At 35.4% G+C, this 18,956-nt stretch overlaps 2 protein-coding genes across 2 annotated transcripts; one reads left to right on the top strand and one right to left on the bottom strand.

Moving 5' to 3' along the window:
- Positions 1-267: 267 nt before the first annotated feature.
- LOC141387427 (alpha-tocopherol transfer protein-like) lies at positions 268-1,609 on the top strand. Its single transcript, XM_073957088.1, has 3 exons — positions 268-774; positions 845-1,214; positions 1,279-1,609. The coding sequence occupies exons 1-3, from the start codon at positions 473-475 to the stop codon at positions 1,531-1,533; spliced, it is 927 nt and encodes a 308-aa protein (XP_073813189.1). The 5' UTR covers positions 268-472; the 3' UTR covers positions 1,534-1,609.
- A 2,554-nt stretch (positions 1,610-4,163) lies between these two features.
- LOC141387424 (alpha-tocopherol transfer protein-like) lies at positions 4,164-14,866 on the bottom strand. The gene is made up of 3 exons (XM_073957084.1): positions 14,523-14,866; positions 4,820-5,192; positions 4,164-4,516 (listed from the first exon to the last, which is right to left on the bottom strand). The coding sequence occupies exons 1-3, from the start codon at positions 14,819-14,821 to the stop codon at positions 4,259-4,261; spliced, it is 930 nt and encodes a 309-aa protein (XP_073813185.1). The 5' UTR covers positions 14,822-14,866; the 3' UTR covers positions 4,164-4,258.
- Positions 14,867-18,956: the final 4,090 nt, after the last annotated feature.

Here is an 18,956-nt window from a genome sequence, read left to right as displayed (position 1 = left end):
CCGGTGATGCTCAAAAGATTTTGTGCATTAGTCTCTCTGAATGAACCATTCCTTTGATAAACAACATTGATAGACAACATTAATGTTTAAAAAATGTTGAAATAAGTAATGAAACATCAAGAAAAATTAAATATTAATTCTCCCTTAAATTTGGCTCTCTCTCGATTTTGCTCAGCTCTGCTGTATGTTCTTGTTTGGTGAGACTTCATTTAAATTAATGCTTGTGCATGACTGGCTTAGATCATATTGGCTTGCTAACTGATTTGCAGTACGCTATATTATATGGAGGTCACAAATTTTTAACCGGTTTATATTTTCTAAATTTTGCTTTCATTTTATTTTTTATTTTTGTTAATTATTGAATATAAGGAGAATGACCCCTCCGGAAATTGTTTATTGTTGTAGACATCATCATGCTTAGCCGGCTAAGGCGAGATGCATTCAGTTGTACACCACATTTCAATTGTTAAACATGGCTGAAATAAAACCACTCCCTGCTGTGTTACAAAAAATTGCCATCGATGAACTTAACGAAGTACCTAGCAGAATACCTGAAGATTTGGAGACCTTCAAGTTATGGATTGAACAACAACCCCACCTCAAGGCTAGAATGGATGATCAATTTTTAATACAATTTCTGCGTGGCTGTAAATATAGCATGGAAAAGGCTAAGGGGAAAATTGAACGTTTTTATACACTTAAAACTAAGTTTCCTCATATTCTTGGTATTTATGATTTGGACAATAAGAAATTACGGCAACTAAATCGTTTAGGGTAAGGCAATGAGAAGAAAAATTAATTAAATTAAAAAAATGTTTTTTTTTATATTTCAAATGTTTAACAGCTGTGTTGTCCCGCTGCCCACACCCCTAAATGAGAATGGTTGTCGTTTGATAATGTGCAATTTTAATTATAATCCCAACGAATATCAAATTGAAGAAATCTTCCATCCCGGTATTGCCATGTATGAAATTTTCACCATCGACGACCCGTATGCCAGTATTTGTGGTATTATTACCATAGTTGATATGTCCAAGGTAACAATGGCCCACTTAATGCAGGCAAATGCAATATTTCTCAAGGCCGTTGTAACATACATGGAAAAATCTCTACCGCTGAGAATTAAGTCCTTATGTTTTGTGAATATACCTTCAATGGCACATAGTTTCTTCAAAATGTTATTGCCGCTATTTTCCGAGAAGTTGAGACAAAGGGTAGGTAGACCCAAAGATCATTAATTTGAAGATTTAAAATGTTCATTTGCTGTTTGTTTTTTAGATTTTCCTATTTGCCAACCTGGAAGAATTGCAACAACACATACCCCGAAAGTATTTGCCAGAATATTATGGTGGTGAAAATGGCACAATGGAAGAGCATATCAAGGCCCTGGAATCTAAATTCGATGAATATCGAGATTTTTTCAAAGAGAATGCCAAATATGGTACAGATGAGTCTTTGCGTTGTGGAGAAACTTCGGATGTAGACAATCTGTTTGGTGTTGGTGGTTCCTTTAGGAAACTGGAAGTGGACTGAGATTTAAGGAAATATATATAGAAAAAGATGTGATCTTAGTAGTAATAAATTAAAACCTAATATTGTGTACTTAAAATTATTATCAATGACATCCTCTGATTTTGGTAATGTGTTTTTTTTTTTTTTTTTTTTTTTTGAAAATTGACGGTATATGCACACGTCTTCGTATAGCCTCGAAAAAACGGTACCTCCTAATGTTCGTTATTTTTAAGGTTTCAGCGTCATTATCAAACTGAAACGGATACAATTTGATATTTAATCTTCGATGGGGATACAAAATATTCCAGAAGAGAACTATCAGTATGCGTTCACGTTTTCATATAGGCCCCATAGAAAGGCAACTCCCAGTATTCGGTATTTAGAAGGTTGTGTTCACAATATCCCACCGAAATGGATGAAATTTGAGAATTTGGGATAGAATGGTACCTCCCGATTTTCGGCATTTTGAAGGCTTTAGTCGCATTATCATACAAGAATGGGTAAAATACGGTTGGCGATATACAGCATTCCTGCAAAGAATTGTCGGTATAGGATCACGTCTTGATATAGCCCCTATTGAAAAGTACCTCCCGATTTTTGGTATATTAAAGGTTTCAGTGTCATTATCAAAGCGAAATGGATGACATTTGTTATTTAGTCTTCCATGGGGGCATAAAATATTCTAGAAGAGAGGTCTACGTTTTTATATAGTCCCCATACAAGGGTATCCCTCGATTTTCGGTATTTTAAAGGTTTTGGCCAATTTGGCAGAAATTTGGTATTTAGACTTCTTTGGGGTGCAAAACTTTCTCCACGAAATTTGTCGGCATAGGTCCACGTGTTGATATAGACCCCATAGAACGGTACCAACCGATTTTCGGTATTTTGAAGTTTGTGGCCTCAATATCCCACCAAAATGACTTAAAAAAAATTCCACCAGAAATTTGTCGGATTATCAGTGCGGGTCCACGTTTTTATATAGTCCCCATACAAGGGTACCCCCCCGATTTTAGGTATTTTGAAAGTTGTGGTCTTAATTTGGCACCGAAATGATTGGAGTTTGATATTTATTCTTCGATGGAAGAAAAAAATTTCCACCAGAAATTTGTCGGATTATCAGTATAGGTCCACGTTTTTATATAGTCCCCATACAGTGGTATCCCCCGATTTTTAAAGGTTGTGGCCTCAATATCCAACCAATTTGGCAAAAAATATTGGTAATTAGACTTCTGTGGCGCTACAAAAAAAAAATCCACCAAAAATATGTCAGATTATCATAACGGTTCCACGTTTTTATATAGTCCGCATACAAGGATATCCCCCGATTTTCGGTATTTTTAAGGTCGTGGTCTCAATTTGGCACCGAAATGACTGAAGTTTGATATTTATTCTTCGATGGAAGAACAAAAATGTCCACCAGAAATTTTTCGGATTATCAGTATAGGTCCACGTTTTTATATAGTCCCCATACAAGGGTATCCCCCGATTTTTAAAGTTTGTGACTTCAATATCCAACCAACTTAGACTTCTGTGGGGCTACAATACTTTCACCCCGAAATTCGTCGGCATAGGTCCACCCACGTGTTGATATAGCCCCACTGGAACGGTACCTTTCGATTTAAAGAATTTTTAAGGTTTCCGAGTAATTTTTAAACCGAAATGGAATTATCAGTATATGTCCACGTTTTAATATAGCCCCCATATAACGGTATCCCCAGATTTGCGGTATATTGAGGATTTTACCGGTATTTATTGTCCGAAAAGGTTTCATTCAATTTGGAAAAGGTTTCATTCAATTTGGAAAAGGTTTCATTTAATTTGGAAATGCTATAGTTAAACGTATCGAGATGCAGCGATTGCGTTGGTTAGGCGATATCATAAGAATGGGCGAAGATGAACCCGCTAAAATGGCGTATAAATATGAACCGCTTGGCGGTGCACGCAGAATTGGCAGGCCAAGGAATATGTGGCGCAAAAAAAGTGTATGAAGTGATGAAATGGCGCGGTATTCCAGAGTGCGAAGCAACAAATAGAGAGAAGTGGAGATCTTTTCTTAGTTCGGCCTATGGAACAAATGTTCTGTAATGGGCCAGCTAAGTAAGTAAGTATATGTAATTTGGCATTTAATGTTACCAGTGGTCACAAAGCTTTTCTCAGAAAAATATTCAATTCAATTAAATGTTTCGGTATAGACCTCATATAAGTTCCACGTGGTCACAAACCTTCTGTACCAAAAATTGTGAACCTATTTCCACACGTTGATGTGGCCGCCATACAAACTTACAGCCCGATCTAAGATTTTTTTAGGTACATTTTCTGAACTAATTTAGGTATTTGGTAAATTGTGGACAGGAAGGATAACTAATTATTCCATTTTAGTTCAGAATATTTTATGGTGGAGGGTGTAAAAATTTCTTTCAAACTTTGTTTTTAATTTACCTTTTTTCTGAGGTTCATATGTTGTACAATGTTTTATATAAGCAAAAATAATTGAAATTACGGGAATTAGTCATACCTTGAGACAGACACGAGAAAAGAAACTGGAAATCAATTTTCAAAAAAAAAGAAAAAATATTTTAGCAATTTCTTAAAATTATGTTAGCAATTTTGTGTTCACAGAACCGGTGGGTAGACACCAAAAATAATACATACAAACACAAATAAAAATTATTTATTTTTTATTTAAATATAAAAACAATGAACAACAAATTAAAAAATTTCTTTAAGCTAATCAAACCACTACAAATTAATCAACATTTAATTTACGGAATGAACCCTCAATACCAAACATACTATCAAAATCAATGGCTTTGCCGGGACGCAATTTTTCATCGGTACCATATTCAACGTTCTTTTTGAAATAATCGCTGTATTGATCCAATTTCTTTTCCCATTCGGCCATAATTTCATCTATGGAACCATTTTCACCGCCATATTCTTTGGGTAGATATTTCAGGGGGATTTCCTTGATCAAAGCATCCATTTTATTGCCATGGACAAATAACTGTAAAAGAAAACAGACATGAGTTCATTAAATTCTTGAAGTTGTTCATAAAATAGAAGAAATTGTTCATAACATTCAAATAATTGTTCATTAAATTTACAAAATTTTCAATAAAGTTCAAAACATTTTTCATAGCATTCAATAAGTTGTAGCAAATTGTTTATGGCATTTAAGAATTTTTCCATTACATTAACAAAAACAAGAAATTGTTCATTACATTTAATAAATTTTCCATTAAAATCAAGAATGTTTGTTTATTTAATAAAAAAATATAGAGAACTAATCTCCCTTTTCCCTACTTACTCTCTTCTGCTGCTTCTCAGACATCATTGGTTTGATCATATTAAAGACAGGTTCAAACCCGGATGGCGTCTTAATAAAATGTGATGCCTTTGGTCTAAGGGGTATAGCTTCTTCCGAGAATACAGTCATTTTCTTCATTAGCGATGGTGTGAATTGTAAGAAGTGAGCCATAGTGGCCTTCTCAAAGTCACCAATGAAAACAACACCATTTACATTGGCATAATCATCATCTAAGAGAATAATTTCCTGTAGAGCACTGAAAACCTGCATAACTTCTTCGGCAGAGTATTTATCGGTGGAGTATAGACCACTTCGCATCATTGCAATTCTGGGACCATTTTCGTTCAGGGGTGTTGGCAAATATAACCACATGCTGGAATATGAGAAAAAAAACAAAAACAATTAATATGTATTGTAGACCTACTGAGGGCTTATTTATAGCAAATATGTTTAATAATCCACATACAAATTGTCCAACATCCGAAAGCGAATAGTTAGCTTTCGGAGGATTGCATTGGTAAACGGGACTTCTGTTTCAACCGATTTTCTTTTTTATACCATCCACCATAATATGGAAATATTCATCGAAATATTCATTGGAGACCCTATAAAGTATATATATTCTTGATCAGGGTAAAATTCTAAGTCGATATAACCATGTCCGTCCGTTCGTCCGTCTGTTGAGCTCGCAATTTTTAAGATAGAGCTTTGTAATTTGGTATAGAAGTTTCTATTACTCCTAGGATGTTTGGTATTGCAAATAGGCTATATCGATCCACGTTTTGATATAGCCCCCATAGAACGGTACCACCAGACTTTCGGTATTTTGAAGGTTGTGGCCACAATAATCCACCGAAATGGTTGAAATTTGGTATTCGGTCTTCATTTGGGGTAGTAAACGTTCCATATGAAATTTGTCGGTATGGGTCCACGTCTTTATATAGCCCCCATAGAACGTACCTCCCGATTTTCGGTGTTCTGAAGGTTGTTGCCTCAATATTCCTCAGAAATGGCTGCAATTTGGTATTAAGTCTTCGTTGGGAGTATAAAACTTTCCCTCAGAAACTTGTCGGTATAGGTCCACGCCTTAGTATAACCCCCATAGAACGGTTCATCCCTATTTCCGGTTTTTTGAAGTTTGTGGCCTCAATATTCCACCGAAACTGCTGAAATTTGGTATTTGGTCTTCATTTAGGCTATTAAACGTTCCATATGAAATTTGTCGGTATAGGTTCACGCCTTATTATAGCCCCCATAGAACGCTACCTCCCTATTTCCGGTATTTTGAAGGTTATGGGCTCAATAATACATACACCAAAATGGCTGAAATTTGGTATTCATTTGGGGTAGTCAACGCTCCATATGAAGTTTGTCGGTATAGGTCCACGCCTTCATATAGCCCCCATAGGACGTACCTCCCGATTTTCGGTGTTCTGAAGGTTGTGGCCTAAATATTCCTCAGATATGGCTGGAATTAGGTATTAAGTCTACGTTGGGGGTATAAAACTCTCCCTCAGAAACTTGTCGGTATAGGTCCACGTCTTAGTATAGCCCCCATAGAACGGTACTTCCATATTTCCGGTATTTTGAAGGTTATGGGCTCAACAATACACCGAAATGGCTGAAATTTGGCATTTGGTATTCATTTGGGGTATTAAACGTTCCACATGAAATCTGTCGGTATAGGTCCACGCCTTAGTATAGCCCACATAGAACGGTACCTCCCTATTTCCGGTATTTTTGAGGTTGTGGCCTCAATACTCAGCCGAAATTGCTGAAGTTTGGTATTTGGTCTTCATTTGGGGTATCAAACGTCCCATATGAAAATAGGTTCACGCCCTTACATAGCCCCCATAGAACGGTACCACCCGATTTTCAGTATTTTAAACGTTTCAGCATCATTATCACACTGAAATGGCTGAATTTGGTACTTTGTCTTCCTTGGTGGTATAAAACGTTCTCCCAAAAATTTGTCGGTATAGACCACGACTTCTTATAGCCCCCATAGAACGGTACCTCACCATTTTCAGTATTTTTAAGGTTGTGGTTACAGCAACCCACCGAAATTGTTGAAATTTGGTATTTAGTCTTTGTTGAAGGTAAAAGGATCGGTACCTCCCGAATTTCGGTATTTTAAAGGTTAGTTATTTTCGGCGAGTTATTTTCGAATCCGTCGCAGTTTTTCTCCAGCTCTTGTTTTTGATATATAGCTCTAAATCGTTTTTATAGTTTTTACCTAGAATTTCGTTATTCTTGGATACAAACAAATATATTTTGTATGTTTTTCGATACGAATATATTAAGGAGATGTTCTACGTTCGATACAAACAGTTTCTGCAATGATTATGGGGACTATATGAGTGTTCTCGTACTTTTTTAATCGTAAAAGTAGTAAAAGAGCGAACTGTGAAAAATGAGATACACATACAACTTTATTCGAAATGTACGGGTACGGAAAAATAAAAAAAAAAACGTAAAAAACTGGAACAAATATCATAGTCGACCTACCAGCCAATCGGAAGGCGGCAACCATGTTACTTTTTTTACACGCTCAAATTTGTCGTGTAAAAAGTTTTTAAATAGAGCGTCATTGAGCACAATTTTAGTTTGTGTATGGGAACGGGTTTTCGGATAAAATGTGTAAAAGTGGTAAAAATTGTAAAAAATTTTTGGTTCTGGAACAAAGCTTATATATCAGAAACAAGTAAGAACGTCGTTTAGTTCGGCCTGGCCGAACTTGTTTACGCTTCACCACGAGTTGTATTGAAGTAAATTGGAACAATTAGTTTCCTTTCGTTTATGAAGAAGACTATATGCGAAATTTCAGCAAGTTCGGTAAAACAATGTGGCTAACCTTCAAAATAACAAAACGTCGATCTATACCTACAAATTTCTGGCGTAAAGTTTTTAGACTCAAAAGAGACAAAATACCAAATTTCCGATATTTCGGTAAAACCTTCAAAATACCTAAAGTCAAGAGTTACGCTTCTATGGGAGAACCGACGGACCTATACTGATAATTCTCTTGTGGAATATTTTAAAACCCCATGGAAGTCTAAATAACAAATTTCAGTCTTTCGGTGGGATATTGACGTCACAGCCTTCAGAATTACGAAAATCGTGAGGTACCGTTCTATGGGGGCTACACCGAAACGTGGATCTATACCAACGAATTTCAGTCAGTAAGGCTTTTACCTCCAACAAAGACTTAATACGAAATTTCAGCCATTTCGGTGGGTTGTTGTGACCATAACCTTCAAAAATACCGAAAATCGAAGACTAAGTGCCAAATTTCAGCCATTACTTATTTACTTAGCTGGCCCATTACAGAACATTTGTTCCATAGACCGAACTAAGAAAACATCTCCAATTTTCTCTGTTTAGTGCTTCGCTTTCTGGAATACAGCGCCTTGTCATCTCTTCATCCACTTGTTTGCGCCATCTATTCTTTGGCCTGCCAATTCTGCGTGCACCGCCATGTGGCCCGAATTTATACGCCTTTTTAGCGGGTTCATCTTATGATATGGCCTAGCCAACGCATTCGCTGCATCTCAATACGTTTAACTATATTGATGTCGTTGTATAGCAGATGTAGCTCGTGGTTCATACGACGTCGATATTCACCGTCAACGCAGATTGGTCCGTAGATCTTTCGAAGAATTTTTCTCTCAAACACGCCAAGCACTGCCTTATCTGCTTGCGCAAGTACCCAGGCTTCGGAACCATACATCAGCACGGGTAGTATCAGTGTTTTGAAAAGCGTTATTTTTGTATGACGAGTTGTGGCTTTATTTTTGATGTGCTTACTTAAGCCAAATTAGCATCTGTTGGCCAATACAATTCTTCTTTTTTATTTCACAACTTATGCCGTTTGTTGTGTTTACGGCGGTGCCGTGGTATACGAAGTCTTTTACTACCTCAAAATTATAGGAACCAAATTCAACAGTTGGTCCGATCTCAATGGACGCATTGCGCGCCGCCACCATCAGCTTGGTCTTTTCGCCGTTTACCGCCAGACCCACTTTAGCAGATTCTCCTTCGACCTTCATAATGGTATCGGTTACCTCTTTTACTGATCTCCCATGATGTCTATATCATCAGCATAAGCCAGTAACATGTGGCTATTGGTGTAGATTGTGCCACCTCTTTTGCGTGTGCCTCTCGTATAAAATGTTCTAGCAGGATGTTGAAAAAATCACACGAAAGGCTGTCTCCTTGCCTGAAACCTCTTTTGGTACAAATCTCGGAGAGATTCTTTCCTATTTTAACTGAAGATCTTGTGTCAGTTAGAGTCATTTTACAAAGCCGAATGAGCTTTGCGGGGATACCAAATTCAGACATTGCTTGGAATACCTTTGAAAGTAGCGGGCTGTCGAAGGCTGCTTTATAATCGATAAAAAGGTGGTAGGTGTCGATCACCATCTGAATTTCTGTTGGGCCAAGGATATTCTCCTTTCCAGTTTTGGCATTAAAATCGCCTAGTATAATTTTAAGGTCATGGGCAGGACAACGGTCATATGTTTCTTCCAGGGACATACAAAGGGGGGGGGGGGGCCCACCTAAGTTGTCTAAGAAATATTTAAAATTTTTTGTTTGAATACTCTTTTTAGAGAAACTTCCAGTAAAACTGAATTCCTTCTTTATGCCATGCCAGTGTTTTGGAATTCTGTAATGAATATAAAGGTCTTGAGGCTTTAAACTCATTTTGTATTCAAAACATTTACAAATTCAGTATTTTGCGCATTAGAAGTACATTAAATGGAATGTGTATTGGACAATATGTACGACATATCAGGTGTTTTCCGTGGAGTATATCTCGAAAAGCAGTTAGAAAATTGTTTTACTGCCTTAATCAAAATGCTGTATTCCTATTTTATATCAACTTATTGCTAAACAGTGGGATAAAATAATGAAGAAAAATGTATTGTTGTGCATTATAAAGTGATAATATCTGCTATAAAGAGCGTCCCCATCTCAATTTTTCCTATCAGTAACAAATTTGTAGCTGAAAACAACCGTAAACGAAATTAATGCTCAAACTTTCGTTATATGGTATTGTATTGAAATCTGTTGTTATTTGCATTGTATACTACGTTGCTCTTGAACCAGCTTTAAATGAAAGAATCTTAGATGAGAAAATAAAAAAAAAAACAAAAAATTGAATTTTTAGGAATTTTGTAGGCTTTGACGGTTAAGCTGAGAAACCACAAGCCCTATCAAAATGGAACTAAAGAAAATGTTGTAGCAGTAAAAATTCTTTACAATATTGTTCTTATATGATAATTTCGTAGTTTTTACCGTTTCTGAGATATGGAAGTTCAAATTTGGACAATTCACTGACTGTCTCCTTATAAAACAATGTCAGGACTACAATTTCCCAACTTAAACTTATATATATATCTCAAAAATGGTACAACCGAGTAAAAAAATTACGAATCCCAATCTTGTAAAGAATTTTCACAGCTATAGGATTTTCTGTAGTCCCATTTCGACAAGACTTACTGTTTTGAAGCAAATCGTGAAAACCTAACAAAAAACCTAAAAATGTGACCTGAACTTCTATATCTCCAAAATGGTAAAACCTAGGAACAAATCAAACAAATTTTCAAAGTAAGAACATTTTCTTTAGCTTCATTTCAATAGGACTTGTGGTTTCTAAGCAAAATCGCGAAAACCTAAAATAAACCTAAAAATGTGAACTTATTTAAAATTCACTCCAGCGATTTTTTCTTGTTTTTGGATTTTTCTCATGTGTGAACATTGCTGTTTCAGAATCCACAAAAACTTCCCAGTTGTAAGCTCCATTCATTTAACGTTGGTTCAAGAGCACCGTGATATTGAACCCTCAGTCATTGACGAAACACGCGTCAAACAATTTGGAGTCGATTTATCCCAGTTCGTCCGTCTGTCTGGCTCGTGCCCATTATAACTCTCGGACAGATCAACAGATTCCTTTGGACGCCAGACGTTAAAATGTTTCCCTAAAATCTTGAGCAAAGTCCAATCCGATTTTTTCGAGACCTGGAGTAGGTTCGAATATGCATTATATCGATTCACTCCTTCAAATACCTTCAGCTCAAAATTTCAATTATCCGATTTGACCGAAACATCCTGAAATTACGTACATACATATCAAATTCTGAAACTTCTTGGCTATACAATGTATAGAAAAACAATTGGCTATGTTGCCCGTATTCGATATATCTATATATATATATAAGTCTCAACTCACACAGACTGAGGGTATATCTCTGTAGACAAACCCGACTGTTACTTTTTACTTGTTTTCCAGAAAAGAAAAGTTATGAATTTTTATAAGTTTGTCTCCGCTGTGCCGACAGAAGTGATTGGTCGTTGGAAAGTTTTTAAGGTCATCGAGTCCATAAACATCTAGTCGTACAATTAAGATAGAAATAAGCGGGAACAACAACCATTGATGTATCAGATGGAGTTTTCGGAATGTATGAGTCGTAGATTGCATCGCCCGGCTCCTGATATTTTTTTCTTTTTTTAATGTAATTTTCTGAGCTATTGGTTGGCTTTCACGTCCTCTATCACTTCTGGTAAAACAGTAAAGTTATGGTGTTTTTATGCACTTAAAGAATATTATTTTCTTACAACAATACAAAACTTTTTTAATGGCTCTGAAGTAAGTGTGTGATAAAGAAGAAACTTTTTGCATGGAAGTTCTCCCAACAAAATGATTTCCAAAATCCATATTACTGACGATATTTTTAAAAACTATGCTAATAGCCTCGAATATAGAAAATGTTTCGAAAGCTATTCGCTGCGGGATTTAGAACCCAAAATGCCAAATAACAGCTAATGTGGTTGAAAATTCTGGGATACACCAAAACTTACATTTATATGGGTAATATTAATCTGAAAGATTTTTTAGTTATTGCTTCATTTCTGTTGGATAATTTGGTTAAAAACTTTTGTAAGGAGACTATGCCGAACTTAGTCTAATATGGTTCATCCAAGGACTAATATATTATAATCAGTTCCAAATTTCAATCTTGTATCTAAAATATTGCGATCTCTCTCTTTTGAATGTATATACTTTGTGGCAATATTGAATATACATAAAATCAATTAAGACCCCTATTAAAATAGCTTAACGTAACGATACACAACATTTTTTAATTTTCATGATTTTTGGTCAACTTGGGACCCCCCCCAAAATTAAATCCTGCGTACGTTCTTGCTTTCTTCTAAGCGCCCACAAAAAAAAAACTGAGCGCAAATAAAGCTGATGTTGAAGAATTTTGCTTTTAATCGAATTTCAGCGAGTCTTTCATTTACTGGGTTGAAGCTGGAGACCAAATCCGCAACCAAACTCATGCTTTGTGTCATGGCAGCTATAATACAGTGCGTCGTCTTTAGGTGTTGTTGTGACGCCTTTCCCGTCCCATCGTATTTCCTGTATGGCAGTAATGTCGGCCTTGTAATTTTTCAAGTACATCTGCCAATGCGTAAACAGCACCTTCTCTATAAAGAGTGCGAACATTCCAGGTGCAGATTCGCAGATCAAGGTCCTTAAAACGTTTGCGGGGTTCGTCAACTTTAGAGGGGGTTGTTTTTCTTTTCTTTCGTTTTTTTCATAGTAGGCTGTTTTTTCTAGGGGAGGGTTACTAACCCGACGCCCAAACCCAAGTTTTTAACGTTCTTATGGGTGAACCCGCGGCACATGTTAGCTCACTACCATTAACGGGTGTTAAAGACAGTTCCCCAGGTGACACCACTGGGAGGTCAGTGTCCACTTGAGATGAAAGAGGGACCAAGATAAATCCTGGGCTTTGCCAGGATCGTTCCTTGGTATCTTCTATCCCCTACGTCACCCGGGATATTGAAGTCACAATCTTCAATATACCGAAAAACGGCAGGTACCTTTTTAGGGGGGCTATATGAAGACGTGGACCTATATGGAAAAATGTTGGGTGCAAAGTTGTATATCCCAAATTTCAACCATTTCGGTGGTATATTGAAGCCACAACCTTCAGAATACCGAAAATCGGCAGGTACCGTTCTTTGGGGGCTATATGAAGACGTGGACCTTTACGGACAAATTTTAGGTTGAAAGTTTGATACCTACAAAGAAGACTAAATAACAAATGTCAGCCATTTCGGAGGGATATTGAGGCCACAACCTTCAAGATACCGACAATCGGAAGGTGCCGCTCTATGGGGGCTATAGGAAGGCGTGGATCTATACCAGTAAATTTCCGGTGGAATGTTATATATCCCCAACGAAAACAAACGACCTAATTTCATTCATTACGGTGGGATGTTGATGCAACAACCTTCGAAATACCGAAAATCTGCAGGTAACGTTCTTTGGGAGCTATATGAAGACATGCCCACGTAGTACCAAAAAATTTTAGGTGGAAATTTGTATATCCCCAACGAAGACTAAACACCAAATTTGAACCATTTTGGTGGGATATTGAGGCCACCGCCATCAAAATACCGAAAATCGGGAGGTACCATTCTATTGGGGCTATATCAAAACGTTCACCGATATACTCCATTTTCAATATCAAGCATCCTAGGAGGAATAGAAACTTCTGTACCAAATTATAAAGATCTATCTTAAATATTGCCAGCTGTATCTTTATTTCAACAGACAGACCGACGGACATGGTTATATCGACATCGAATTTATATATACTTTATAGGGTCTCCGAAGAATATTTCGATATGTTACAATTGGAATGACAAATATACTTGAGGTGCTCAACGCCAAAAAGGCCTAAACAACATGTTTAAAAAAATCAAATTGACTATACTTATTAAACCGAAACCTTTTTAAATAAATACTAACTCTATTTTACATTGTTTTAGCAGGTAGTATAACCTAGTGATAGTTTGATTGTTTTGAACATGTGGGTTGGACCGTTTTGGCCGGAGGGTGTATATAAGACTGGTTTTAACTCAAAGGGAAAAAAGGGTGCAAAGCATAATGAATGAACTGTTAAAAATTTCTCATCGATTGGACAATAAATATGGACTTAAGAGCAATTTCGTGAAAATTCACCTTTGGTCCCATACAAATTACTATGGAAACTTTGAGGCCCCAGTGACACGTATTAACATATTCCGATCGTGCTCAAACTTTGGCAATCTTAAAATCTAACAAAAGTAAACACTTTAGGGGGATGCCGCATAAAAAAATCTGACATTGATTTTTTAAAACCACTCTGGTATACATACATATATTAACAGACAGATGAGCGGTCAGGACTACATCAAATCCAAATTGTCTGAAATTGATTTCGTCCAAACATACTTGGGGTCCAAAACCGCTTTACACCAAGGTTATTAATACACATGAAAACATTTCTCAACTTAATGTAAAAGAGTTTCATTTCCTAAAAAATATTTTTAAAATTCTCCAATAATAGCTCAGATTTTCCTCCAATAAATATTCTTAAAAATGTCATGAGTTAAACCAGATTTTTCTGTTTTTTATTAACAGTCAGTGATTATGTCGATGCGATTTGAGGTAATGCCTTTAGAAAGACTTTAATCAGAAAATGCAGTATGTATTTGATTAGCTAACACTTCAAATGACATCAATACGCTGCAATATAGTCAGTAGCATGATTTGACATTCAGCCACTTCACAACAATTTTTATACCTTGTACTCTCTGTTTGTAAATAATAAGAAAAAAAAGAAGAGAAACACCTCTTGCTACTTACCCCAAACGGAAAATATCTCTAAACTTGGGATCATTGACATCGGTCGCTGAGAACATTTCTGGGAATTTGGTTTTCAGTGTATAGAACTTATCAATCTTTGACTTGGCCTTTTCCAAAGAGTATTTACAGCCACGTAAGAATGCCACCAACAATTGATCGTCTGTGCTGGCTTTCAAGTGAGGCTGTTGTCGAATCCATTCCTTCAAAGCTGCCAAATCCTCGACCAGACGTGCTGGATCTTCTCCAATTACCTTGGCACATTTTTGCAATTCTTCATTCAAGGGTCTTACGTTGGCCATGTTTTTGACAGTTACGCTATCGATTATGAACTAAACGTTTCAACTACTTTGTATTGCCATTCTAGTTCTTTAGCTAAGTTAGCACTTCTTTGCTTCGAAAGGGGGGTAGGTACAAAACTTAAAACACAACCGTTAAGTTATCAATGAAATAAAAATATTGTTTGATAATGGCGATAAGATCTTCTTGGACAACTATTGTCAAGGTATTGGAAAACCAATTTTGTACAGATGGTTACCAAAAAGAGAAAAAAATAAAATAAATAAAAATATAAATAAATAAATTGTTGTTGGATTTTTTTTCGAAATGTTTTTTGTCTCTTTCTAGTTAGTTAACTATATTTTTTTCTACCACTTGCCGTTATATGTAATAACATTGCTTAGTATAATCAAATTGTGCGATTAAATTAGTTAAGCGTGTTGTTGGTTGTTTATGCTTAAACATTATTGACAGCATGAGTTGGTAGGTTTTCCTAATTAGTAATAAAATTTCGAGAATGGAAACAGCAAACATTTGAGAGCTTCTTTTGACAAGAGGTTCTCTAATGTGTTGAAATGGGATTACGGAAAATTGAGCAGAACTTTAGATTATAGGGAAGACTTTAAAGACTCAAATCGCTTCAAAACATTCCAAATTTTTCGAAACTCAACATATTTTTTCCATTTTTCGCTGTTCTTAAGGAGAAAACGCCCCACAAACATGACTAATTTTGAAGAAAATAGTGTATTTAAAAATTAGAGAAAATAGCTAAGCTAATTTCTGAAACAAAGGGCTATTTTTAAAGCCTTAACTTAAGTGGATCCATTTAGTAAATTGTCTAAGCTTCATTTTTCTAGTTATGAAAATTCCTCTAAATTGCAAGGGTTGCCAAATATTTTGGTTATAATATTGGTAAAAATGAAATTATTTAAAAAAGATGTATGGATTTCGTTAAAGTTTTGGTCACTTTGCACAAATTCGCACAAATGGCCACTAGCACCACTTTGTAGCCTAGCGCATGCAGATTTCAAAACTATGTAGACTTTTTGCGGAAATTTGAGGTTTTGGCAGTTATGACCAAAACTTTAACTCCCTTTTTAGTTGCTGAATTTAAATTTTTTGAATTTTTAAAATTATTTTTATTAACATTTATTATAAGTATGGCCAATGAAATGTTTTTTGTACTTATATATTGTAATTAGATTATTGTCGATGCTATTAGCGATTTAATTTGCTATGGTAACTTAAGCAATGTACAAATTTGAAATCAATAGGATTAAGTTTAGTATATGAAGATCCCACAAAATATAATTGTACTTGTCCAAGAATATTTGTTCATCAGATATTCATTGAAATTCGTGTAATTAACTAATAAATTTTATACGTTGAATATACCAAGAGACATTGTTACAAAGAATAGATTAATTGATCAAAAACAATATAATAATTAAAAAAATGGAAGTTTTAGTCAAAGGTAAGAATTGAATCATATAGCGTACATCGGATATTAGTTAAATTAGTCACTAGTTTTTGTATGTTGAAAAGTATAGCTTAAAGTTTTTAATATTCATCTCTAATACTCTGTATCAAAGCTTGTTTATTATTATTCTTACATTATTACTATTGTTATTAGATGGTATAAAAAAGTGCTGCTTTACGCGCTTGTATATATTCGAACAATGGACTGCAAAGGAAGGGAGTAATTATGAGAAAATTCAACATATTTGTAATGGAATGGATATTATGATTAGACATATATACGAAGAAGATAAATTGAAGTCTTTGGATGCCAAAATTAATAGCATTTGTAAGAGTATTGCGAGAAAATGGTCTCATAGTCATCGTAGCAAGTCGCGATTTATTACAAATAACAAGAACAAATAACAAATAACAAGAACAAATTGATTTAAGCGTAACAGCAAAAAATGTCACTATGGAAAATAGCGGTATTAAACGCAAACGGGGAAGACCATGTACAGATTTTCTTCTATCCTCAAAAAGAACAAAACAACGTCGGGTTGCAGCTTTAAGAGAAACAGACGAAACAGCAGCTATTGTTTTAAGCAAAGCCTACCAACAAAACAAATATGATACAAATCCCGAAATACGCATAGAAGAAATTATTTCATTAATCGTGGAAACCAATCTAACAAAACAACAATATATGGTAATACGTAAATTTATAAACACTAAGACAGACTCGGAATTTTTACCAAGTTATGAAAAAGTAGTGAAAGGAAAAAAGAAGAGCTATCCCGATTCATCGGCTATAACAGTCACAGAATCAAAGGCAGAAATAGAACTGCAAAATCTACTCGATCACACTGTATCCCACATATTAGACCTCAAGATTGAAGATTTAAAAAACATGACGGACTTGCATGATTTAATTTTATTTGGAAAATGGGGATTTGATGGGTCGAGTGGGCACAGCCAATATAAACAAAAAGTGACTAATTGTGATTTAGAAGACAGCTGCTTATTTGTAACTTCGTATGTACCCCTTCAATTAAAGGCAAAGTCCTCTGAAATGCGCGAATCAAAAATTCTGTGGAAAAATCCTCGTCCATCGTCTACACGATACTGTAGACCAATACGATTTCAATTTCAGAAAGAAACAGCCATACTAGCTAATGAAGAAAAAGATTATTATTTCAAAAAGATTAACGATTTAAAATGTACTGAATATACAACCTTAGAAAGAAAAATATGTGTTGAACATAAGTTGCAACTTACAATGGTTGACGGAAAAATTTGCAATTCATTAAGCAAAACTTCGGCTTCAAATTGTTACATATGTGGAGCTAAACCCACAGAAATGAATGATTTGGAAACATGTTTGGAAAAAGAAGTAGATCCCGAAAATTATGAATTTGGATTGTCTCCTTTGCACGCGTACATACGATTTTTCGAATACTTTTTGCATCTGTCTTACAGATTAGATATTAAGAAGTGGAAGGTGTTTTCAGAAGATGATAAACGCAATCTTAACAACAAAAAGAAAAAGATTCAAAATCTATTTAGATTGAAGATGGGCCTTATTGTTGATAGACCAAAAATAGGAGGCTGTGGAAATTCAAATGATGAGAACACCGCCAGAAGATTTTTCAAAAATCCATCTGAATCTGCTAGAATTACTGGTTTGGATGAAGAGCTAATAACAAGGTGCTCGACAATATTACAAGCAATATTTTCGGGCCACAAAATAAATATTACCAAGTTTAAAGATTTTACACTTCAGACCGCAGAGCTTCTGGTTCGTAAATATTATTGGTATTATCTTCCTCCATCGGTACATAAAATATTAATTCACGGCCCGCAAATAATTGAAAACGCGTTAGTGCCTATAGGGCAGTTATCCGAAGAAGCTGCTGAAGCAAGAAACAAAGATATAAAGATGTACAGATACCGTCATACGAGAAAATGTTCCCGTACTGCAACGAATGAAGATTTAATTAATAGACTGCTGCTAAGTTCAGATCCCTTCGTGACTGAACAAAGAAAACTACCATCTAAAAAGACAACATCTCTTTCACAAGATGTATGTGATTTATTAGATGACGTGTAAAAAGTTTTAATATAAATAATTATTAAGGATGTATGTATGATATGTTTAAATATAATGAATACTTCATGTAACTAAATAAAAATAATGATACTGTACAAAATATTATTGTAAAACAATTACTAATTCGTGGGCTTTTATTACAACATATTTTACAATGTTAAAACATTTCCATAAAACAGTTTTTGCGTTTGTTTGGGAATATTTTGGAGGTATTCACTTTAAAAAAATGTAGTTATTGGGGACACTCTAATGTTTGACCACGCCGGAACGCTGATCTATATTGAACAATTTAAGAAGGAATTTCCCACTCTGAAAACCAAAATTACATTATTACAGGAAATTCTGCTGGAAAAGTTGGTTAAATCCTAAAAAGCACAGAAAGTGGATGGTAACCCTATATGGAGGCTGTGGCCAAAAGTGAATCGATATCCATTTCCTGATAAGGTGATGTTCTCAACTCTGAATTCGCTATTAAAGCCTACTTCGTTTGAAAATTAGGTTAATATATTTTAACTACCTTAAATCGAGATAAAAGTCATATAGGGAGTATACCAAATCATGGACCAATACCGACAATTTTTCGCGCGGAG

This window comes from Musca autumnalis, unplaced genomic scaffold, assembly GCF_047663935.1.
Source record: "Musca autumnalis isolate F117 unplaced genomic scaffold, ASM4766393v1 scaffold_5, whole genome shotgun sequence".
NCBI classification, from domain to species: Eukaryota; Metazoa; Arthropoda; class Insecta; order Diptera; family Muscidae; genus Musca; species Musca autumnalis.
The sequence above is the reverse complement of the archived record's forward strand: the minus strand, read 5'-3'. Positions and strand labels throughout refer to the sequence as shown.